The 9,996-nt window shown below is 35.1% G+C and overlaps 1 protein-coding gene across 1 annotated transcript; it reads right to left on the bottom strand.

The window, feature by feature from the left end:
- Positions 1 to 799: 799 nt before the first annotated feature.
- LOC101293353 lies at positions 800 to 8,802 on the bottom strand. The gene is made up of 19 exons (XM_004289605.1): positions 8,685 to 8,802; positions 8,536 to 8,596; positions 8,392 to 8,428; positions 8,142 to 8,272; positions 7,910 to 8,002; positions 7,612 to 7,704; positions 7,439 to 7,517; positions 6,136 to 6,269; positions 5,594 to 5,733; positions 4,950 to 5,000; positions 4,784 to 4,866; positions 4,642 to 4,696; positions 4,440 to 4,554; positions 3,200 to 3,842; positions 2,907 to 3,120; positions 2,707 to 2,777; positions 2,110 to 2,278; positions 1,867 to 1,996; positions 800 to 1,758 (listed from the first exon to the last, which is right to left on the bottom strand). Exons 1-19 carry the CDS (start codon positions 8,793 to 8,795, stop codon positions 1,097 to 1,099), a joined length of 3,072 nt encoding a protein of 1,023 aa, XP_004289653.1. The 5' UTR covers positions 8,796 to 8,802; the 3' UTR covers positions 800 to 1,096.
- Positions 8,803 to 9,996: the final 1,194 nt, after the last annotated feature.

Below are 9,996 nucleotides of genomic sequence, written 5' to 3'. Positions count from 1 at the left end.
AAGAATTGTTTCATGATGATCAATTGAAAGAAGAAAAGATAAAAGAATCATTGTGTTTATCTTGATAAACAAAACATGATTATGATATACAAGCTAGCTAGCTTTAGTGATTATAAGATAAAAAAATAAAAATTAAACTCAATGATTTTGATATTTGTTTATATTATGAAGTCTGTGGGTAGAATTGGTAGTTTGGGGTGGTGTATCTAGTAAAATGATTAAACAAGAAATAAGATTAGTGGTGAATTAAGTAAGGTATGTGTATCAAGTATTTAAGGATGTGTGGATAAAATTTCTCTTTATTATACTAGCGTGAGGATAAAAAAATGGAAGATATTTCACTTAAACTGCTCACTTAAAATAGGATAAATCAGCTAATCCTATTTTTTTTTTTTTAGATAACTGCTCCATGAAAAGTGGGATGAAACTAGCACGTTCTTTTTTTTTTTCCTTATAATTTTAATGGAGTTTTACGGTAAAACTCATAGTAAATATTATTTTTAGCTGTTTAAGAAATTTCTACTACATTAGTTTTTTGGGTAAATCAAAAAAATGTTTCACCAAAGACACTAAAGGAGCGTCTTGCTTTCTAATATAGGTTAGGATAGTATTTGGATTAGATTGGGTTGAAATTGGATTAGATTAGGAATGAAGAGACTAGCTTTAGGACACGTTTACTAACTTGGAATGAAAATTATCATGAATCGGTATCAACAACAATCGGTATCAACAAAAATCGATATGAGAATATTTCATACCATTCTACTGTTTACTTGCCATAAGGAATCAAAACATGAATAAAACTAATTACGATTGATGTTGTTTACTTACCATATGGAATCAGAATTAAAACTAGTTTGATTACTAAAATACCCCTACAAGAAATAAATTTAAAATACCCCTAAAATACAATATATATTTTTAGGGTTGGGTAATTTAGAAATATTGTCAAAATTTAACAAACAAAATTTATAGCAACCGCGTATTCAAGGCAATTGCTTTCCACTCATCTGTTAACACATTCATCATGAAATTTTACAAAACCAACTTGTAATTAATCAATCCATTTTCTAATTGAATCTTGCCTTCCGCCACCTTATTGGAAGGAATTTTGATTTGTGAACGTGGATCTATATTTTTCGATCAGCATGTCTAGTTTATCTGCAACATCCCGCCCTATTGGGTCTTTATTCTTCGGCCTTCTTCTCATCATGTTCTCTCCTCCCTCCATGTAACTTTGCTCCCGCAGCTTCCTCTTCTTAGGTTCCACATTTGTCTTTCTTGATGATACTGACGTGGTCGCATCAACTGCCTTGACTTCATTTTCAAACGATCTTCCACCACCAGCCTTCCTGCCATCTTGATGATGGCTTTTACGTTTTGAGCCTTCCGCCGATGAGCTTCCCAGTATTTCTTTTGATGAAATCTTTTCTGCTTTTTTATCTGAACCATTCTTCTGCCTCTTGGGAAGTCTCTGCCCTTCAGTAGCAGCTCCATCACTGGTCCTATTTTCGACTTCACCCTCTTTATTTGGTACTACCTCATCCAGTTTTCGTTTGCTGCCTTTGTCTCTCCGTTTTTCAAACTTCTTGCTAGGATTGGCATCTGCTCTATTCAAGGGATCAAATTGGCGCACCTCTTTCTGATTACCATTAGCAGCATGCTGCTGAGTTTGTTGTGAAACCTGACGTGCTCTCAATTTCTGAACATTATCAAGTGCAAACTCCACAATTGGCCGGTGTTCTGAACCAAAAGTTTCTGCAAATAGGATCACAATAAATTAGATTATGCGTCAACAGATTCAAAGAAAAGAAAGAAAATCCAACAAAGATTAAATGGTCAGTGCGGTTGACAATCTAATCTTACCAGGATTGTTGTTAAGAACTCTCAAAGCCACAAGCGCATGCTGATGCTCTGTAAACTCGATGAAAGCAACACCGCGTGAGTGGTTCTTTGTGACAATATTTCCCTTTTTCACATCCTTCAAGCACTTTATCTGCATGCCCAACATCAAGGGAAAACGTCATAAAACAAAAAGACCACCACTCATAAGATACAAATGTAAGTAGTCTCATTCTCAAAAAAAAAAAATTGCAAGTACAATCTTACCTGTCTAATCACAGGTTTTTGTAGCTTAGCTCGTGAGGTGACAGCGTCGATACAAAGTTTCTTAAGCTGTTTTTCAGTCATGGACTTGGGCAAATTGTACATAACTAATCTTGTCTTCGAAACATGAAAATTTGGAGATTTAAGCTTCATTGCCTTGCTCCTCTCCAACCTGCATGGTTTCAGAAATCATTAAATCCGAATAGCAATCACATCTGAACGCCGAAGCAGCACCATTCAATTTGCTCATAAGCTGATAAAAACTACAAAGCTAGATTGTCAAAATGTTTAACAAGGTATTTTTCTTTTTGACAGGATATTCCTGAATAGATTTAAAGCTTGCAGGTTTCACTTTTTTCTTATTGCTGCTTAAAATTTATAAGAAAAAATACAGTTAAAAGTAGAAGAGAATTTTATGAACAGAAAATATAGGCATAGGTTTTTTTATTTCTGCAAATATAGTTCAAATAGATTTGTTAATCACATGAAAACTGATTTTGAATTTTTATGAAAAGAAGACTGGTAGAAACCAATTGCCAGACTACAAGTAATCAGCATCTACGGGATTATAAGAAAGAAATAAAAAACAAAAAATCTTACATCTGGCGTTTTGACATATCAGTAGCTGAAACCCCTTCTGCAGCTGGAGTTCCCGCAAGAATAAGACCTTCCTGTTATAATTTGAAGGAGAGATAATTCCGACCATTCAGGACAGTACAATACAGTGACCACGGAACAAAGAAAACTATAATATAGATAAAGCAATGAAAGAAAAGGAAGGTGTTTCTAGAAGTAAAAACCTTTGCCAAATAGAGATTGCGGTGGTCTATGTCCTCCTTTTTGGCCATATTTTCTTCCTTCTCATGAGCCGATTTTCTATCCAATGCCTGGAAGACTGTCAGTTGTCTACCCTTGAGAAAAATTCCCAAGCCAGATGCAGCGCTACCAGCTGAAACCGCAGAGTTCACTGCATCTATTGTTTTAAACTTGAGAAAGCCCGTTCCTTTTGGTCGCCTGCCACAACATATCTCATGTTAAGTTTCGAGTGTAATAGAGAATGGTAGGAATTAGATCAATGAGGTATAAAACTTACTTGGTCAGTGGATGAAGAACTGGGACAAAAGATTGCACTTGCCCAAAAGCAGAAAACCTTTGTTTGACTTCTTCATTAGTGATCTCAAACGGAAGGTTGCTGATGAAAATTGTTCTATGCAAATCATCTTCTTCTGTTTGTGGTTTAGCAGCATCTGATGCACTGGCACTTTCAGAAGCTAATTTATTAGGCGCAGTCTCAGAAGCTAATTTACTAGGATCTTTAACAGATTTTTCAATAGTTGGCTCCTTTTTACTTTTAGGTAATGAATCATCAACAGCGGTTACTGTACCAGAGGCCGCGGTAAACTTTTTTAGAACTTTTCTTGCAATGTCTGCTTCCTCCTCAAAATCAATAGTTGGCTCCTTGTTCCCTTTGGGAAATGCAGAATTATCAACACCCTTATCATCAGTATTTACAGTACAAGAGGAAGTGGTCAAGTTTTCTAAAACTTTTCTTGATATATCTGCTTCCCCCACAAAATCAATTTCAGTAGGGATGTCTTTCATCTCTGCTGTATTGGAGTCATCTGGAGCAGTGCCAATCCTATTGAGGTGCTGGGACGTTTCATATGTATCTCCAGCGTCACCCTCGAAATCATCACTGCCGCTATCATTTCCCGCATCTCTTCCACTCTTTTCTCCTGTAAAAACAGTATTTTCATTGCATGTCACTTTGCTTTGCAGATAGAGACCCTTCTAATTACTATATCATTAAATTGCTCAAGACAAACAGTTTCCCATATCTAATATAAATTCTGAAGAAAAAAATCAATACATGGCAATAAAACATCTTACTAGACATAAACCATAACAAATGTTCAAAATATCAGCAGTGAATATATCAGCGGTCAAATTGATAACACATATGTTGATATCAAGAAAATGTCAGTCTAAATAGACACTGTATATGGTTTCCTTCAATGAAAAAGAAACTCTTCACGAATCAGACTAGGCATACTCCTAAATAGTCAAAGCCTATGCCTTCATTTTGCGAAAATGAAAACCTAGTGACAGCCAGCCCTCTTCTTAAATCATGACTATATACTCGAAAGCTTGCATGTACTTCTAGAGTATGAAAAACAATGACCACAAATATATAAATCATAACATCAACATTTCTTTAACAAAGCTTGAAATGCCCATGGACTAGTCATTATTCATGCAAAACTTAAAAAAAAAAAAAAAAAAAAACAAGCAATACCAAAAGTGTGCTAGAGAATGGAGTTACAGTATAATACCATATTCTGAAGCAAGAAGAGCATCATTGCCACTACCATATATCTGCTTTGGAACAGCCCAGTCAACAGCTATTGGTCTTTTAAGAAGTTTTTGTCCATTGAACTTTTGTATTGCCTAAAAACAAAAAGAGAACGAAAAGAGTCAATGCATGCAAATTAACACAAACTCTACTCTAAAAGTAAGCATCAATCACGAATGTACATTTTCCGCATCTTGTTTGCGTGTGAATTTGACGAATGCAAAACCTTTAGACAACCTGCCAACAGTGAAAAAATAAATGAAGAGAAACAGAAAGAGGTATTTCAACAGGAATGAAACACAATGCAGGATGATAATAGAATACCCTGTATCAGAATTCTGTGGTATATAAACATCCCAAACAAATCCCGCAGATGAAAACATATCTTTAATATCAGTGACTTTGGCCTGCATTTGTGTTGGCAAACTAGTTCAGATAACGCTCGTCACATGAACAAAATTGCATATGACAAAAAAAATTAGTAAAAGACCTTGAAAGGAAGATTTCTGATAATGAGCTTCCACTTCCGAGTCTTGGAACCCTGCCCAAAGACACAATCCAACTGTTAGACTTCCCTTTCTAGATTGAATAACAATGAACCGCCACCACCATATCATGAATACAACAACACTGCCCCACCATAATATGGAACCAAAAAATGATACTGCTAACATGTGCATGCCAGTCAGGCACGGTTACTAATCAAGGTTGGTCTCCTACTTTTATCCTGCATTTCTAATAAACTTCTTATTTGGTTTGAAACATTCCTAATAAGTAATAACAAAATCACATCCTAGAATAACACAGAAATAAGAAAGACCAAAAGAAAGTAATAATTATTATGAGGAAAAACAAATGTATTACAAAACTTATCAGACCGTGCTAGAATAATTCAAATATAGTTTATTAATTGGTTGCCAAAGATCAGTCGTATACAGTGTGAAAGTGATTAAGATCAGTACTCAAATTGCCTCCATGTTTCTATCATCTATCATAATTCAGCAAGGAAGAATAGCGTAAACTTAATCCGGTAACAACAAATTCCAAGACCAAAATTCACATTAAAAAAACAACTGAATTACTAGTAATTGTACAAATAAGAAACGTGGTTGAAGCAGTTGACATTTCATTTACCTCCCCACCCAGCTGACGTGCCCAAACAATTCCTCCTTTTATCTCCTTTTGGTGTAACATTGCAACAGAAGCATGAGCTGATTTAACACTGTTGTACAGTACAGCTGAGGCATCCATTTTGCATCCATCTAGTACAAGACCTGAAAAGACACCAGATATTATGGTTTACTCAACACCCCAAATTATACATATTTTAAAAGTTACTTTAAAAGGGGAAGAGAATGATTCACAAATCTGTCTAGTAACATTTAATTGGAAAATTCCACTAAGTAAGCAGTTACCAAATAATGACTACAAAAGCAATAGTATCAACTGTTATGTAATAATACTGAGGTCGTAATGATTGTTTCAAAGAAGTCAGATATTTTGATTTAGCCATTTTGTTTGTCAAGAACAGCAAATATCTTAATGATCAACAGAATTGTACATAGTTTCTATGTTAGGTACTTCAAACGCATTTTCCAACTCCATATATTAAACAAACCACTCCCATTACTTTGGAAAAAATAAAAGACGCCTCCTTATGGCGAGAAAACCCTTACCATGTTGTTGAACCTCTTCTTTGGGAAAAGGATAAGTTATAGAACACACATCGCCAACCTCCCTAGCTTGGCGATGAACATCTTCCGCCATACCAGCATTAAGAAGGCCACCAAATATAATGGTTCTAGCAACCCTTCAGAACAACAAGAAACCGAAGATATCAGGATACCAGATGAGGATATAGATTGTCGTTGGATCTCAGGTTACTATAAAACACTGATTAAGTAGGGAACAAAATCATTGTTCAGATCAAAATGAGAGCCCAAACGTTGTGTTGAGGACCACAAACTTAATAAAGTAAAATTTACTTTTGACAGGAAATTTATCAAAGAACAAGAGATTATTTTAATTTTTCTTTATCATCCCCCGTAACCTACCAATGACATGTCAATTGGAACACAGAATTAAGATAACTTATAGCTACCTAATTATGCTAGATAATAATACTTGACGTCAAAAAAGAAAAGTCTTAAAACTTAGAAGACTCTCCTTCATATCAGAAGCCTCGTATTAATCATAATCACTCTTCGAAATTGATTTTATACATATGACCAAAGATTTACAAATTTTGAAATAAATTAAATCAAAGATAGAGACCTATATTAATCATGCTTGTAACCCTAAATTTCCTTCTTTTTTCTCTTTTTCTTTTTCTCCTTTTTTTTTTTTTTTTTGTCATGAGATACGACAAAAGATTTTCATAACAATCTTCAAACAGGAGTCCTGGATAATATCTCCTGCATCTGATAACCAAAAATAACCTTAATGAAAGGGGAAATCTTGCAGGCAATAAGCTGCGAGATTGCCCTGTGGTCGCACATGATATTTCGGGAGTACATAGAACACAGAACTGATAACCAGTAATAACCGTAATGAAAGGGGAAATCTTGCAAGGCAATAAGCTGCGAGATTGCCCTGTGGTCACACAAGCTATCTCGGGAGTACATAAAAAACACAGCAGGTCCTGAATTGAGCTGAGGAAGCCTAATTATATTTCCAAGATTGCGTTGCACAATCCCAAACTTTTATATATCAGATAAAAATCTATCAACACGAGATTCCTACGTCCATTTTAAGTTTAACTTGATATCAACACCATCAGTAAACACACTTCAACAATGTGAATAGACTTCATGGTATACTGAAAAAGCTGTAATGCCCGAAAATAATGACTATAAGTACCAACAAGGCTCTAATGACTGAGACTGAACCACCTGACTCACTTGGGGGAAAAGAAATAAATAGAACTAAATAGGGAATGAAAATTATAATGTCCTTGAGATGCAAGAGAACACTCCATACCTCTGCTTTTCAGAACCTCCCACTTTTGCCACTATATCTTTACCTGGTGCTACTGGTTTTCTGGCTTTCACATGTTTCTCTGCATTTTATTCAAAAAGATAAGAAAATTCCAAATAGTTAAATATGATGAATATGAAATCAGAACAACAAGTTTATTTACTAAGAATAGAGACCTCCTTCCTCCAAGTTTGAAGCATCCTTTTCCTTTTTGAAATTGCCCGCATCCTTGTCATTCTTTGACTTCATGGTCTTCTCCAATTTGACCTCTATAACGAAAAGGTAGTTAGATAAGAAAACCAATATTGCAGAATATGAAAGAGAATATTAGGACCAGTCTTTAACATTTGATCTTTGATGTTTTTCCAGTTACAAAAAAGGATACTGGAATAGAATATGAAAAGTAAAACAACCAAACAAAAAAAATGTCTAAAAACAAACAATAACATAAATTCATATAATAAAGTTCACCACCTCTTGTCTTCAAGTTTGAAGCACCCTTTTCTTCTTTGAAATTGCCTCCATCCTCGCCACTTTTTGAATTCATATTTTCATCCAAATCAGAACCTAAAACCATAAGATAAACATTTATGGGAGAGACATTGATTGAGATCAGTGAGGACAGTTTGCACAAGTGTCCGTGTTAAGAAGTGAGATTATAAGGGTGTCTTAGATCCGTACAAAGATGAGTACTACTACTACCAACCTTGATCTTTCTTTGATCTTCGTTGCTTAAAGGGCGCACGATGCATGGCATGCTTAACAGCAATCTTTCGACCCCCAACAGACGCACCGTTCTTCAGCTCAGCAGAGCGATCAGCATCTGCTGTGACAGCACTACAAGCAGAACACAGAACACAAAATTAAAACAAAAAAAAATGTCCAAACATGAAACAGTTAAATGTCATTAAGTAAACGAATGTCCAACTGCAGATACAGTTATGACTTAAACTTACAACTGAACAAAGCCAAAACCACGGTGCTCCGTCGACCCTGTAAACAAATCAACCAGGCCTATAAGAAACATTCTGAACTGAACTTCAAACAGTTGGAACCACAAACCAAAATGCAAATTGACTTCGAGCACAATTTTAGCTCACCCTTTTTGGTGACCATGAAGCACCGCCTGATGGGTCCGACTTCACTGAAGGTCTCCTCCAGCTGATGTTCACAATCAAACAGTAGCTTTTTGCATAAATACAACAGCACAGCCAAAAAGAATAAATAAATAAATAAAATGAGAGGGTACCTGGGAATTGGTGAAAGAGTAAGGCAAATTGGAGACGAACACGGTGGAGGTGCAGTGCTCGGTTTCGGTTCTGGGTTGGCTACCATCTTTCGTGCTCTTCTTCTTCCCCATCTCTCTATCGCTACTCGCTATGGCGAAACTAAAGGAGGGCGACTGGATTTGAACCTAAAACCTCTCATTCTTCCTGATGGGAGGGTTTACAACCTTCGGCTTCGGGTTCTGATTTGGGCTAGGTTTTCGGGTTAGGTTATTTGAGCCCAGTCCGTATGTTATTAACACACTTTTTTTTGTTATTAACACATCCAATCTATTTTCATATCCACATAGTTTGATTGTCTTATTGGTTCTCATCATAAATGAGGTGTATTAATGACAAAAACGAGTGTGTTAATAACATCACCCTTTATTCAAATAACAATAATAATTAAAGAGGAGCCTTTCTAATGAGGACTTCTTTGTTTCACTCACTTCTCGATTGTGTATTCATATCTCAACCGTTCAGTTTATAGATATTTATAAGTAGATCAAATCTGTAAATTTTCAGCCAAATTAAAAACCATTAATGCATGTGTAAGTGTGATTTACAGTTCATGTTTGACAGTTTTAGTTCGTCCATTAATAAAAAATACAGACAATAAACCAACTTCAATAAGGTCATTATACTTGATAAGAAAAAGTACAGTTTCACCGTAATCATTCATATAGCTATATTAATAAGAAAATTTTGTTTAATGTAGTGTTGTTGTGTGGATCTAGGCCTCATCTAGCCCGGCCTTACCCTAAATTTTAGGGCTTAGGGTAGGGTCGGGTAGGGCTTTGACTTGGTCAACAATTTTTAGGGTCAGGTCGGGGTTCAAATATGCAAACTCTTGCTCGCCCTTAAAGTCTATTTCGTTACGGCTAATAGTGCCGGGTAGGGCCGACCTTTTGAATAGGCTAAATAGGGCTAAATTGACCGAATATGACTTTATTTTGTTTAACGAAATAAATTCATGAGTTTTAATTTATTTATTTTTCTCAAATATTACCTCAAGGGATATATGTGATACAAGACTATTTTCAGTCATATTTAACATACATATACATTATATTTAACTTAAGACATCTATAATTATTAATATAAGTAGTTATATTCATATATTTCATTAATTATCTCTCTAAATCACCAAAAATCAATCGTTATTTAACAAAATAAAATACAAATTAAAGAAATAAAACATATAAGATTAGTTGTATTGTATAAAAAAATAAGAAACATATTAAAAACAATAGAAAATAAATAATTATTAGAGTCTAAAGGGCGGGCTTTTAG

The sequence above is a fragment of the Fragaria vesca genome, linkage group LG2 (genome assembly GCF_000184155.1).
Source record: "Fragaria vesca subsp. vesca linkage group LG2, FraVesHawaii_1.0, whole genome shotgun sequence".
NCBI classification, from domain to species: domain Eukaryota; kingdom Viridiplantae; phylum Streptophyta; class Magnoliopsida; order Rosales; family Rosaceae; genus Fragaria; species Fragaria vesca.
The sequence above is the reverse complement of the archived record's forward strand: the minus strand, read 5'-3'. Positions and strand labels throughout refer to the sequence as shown.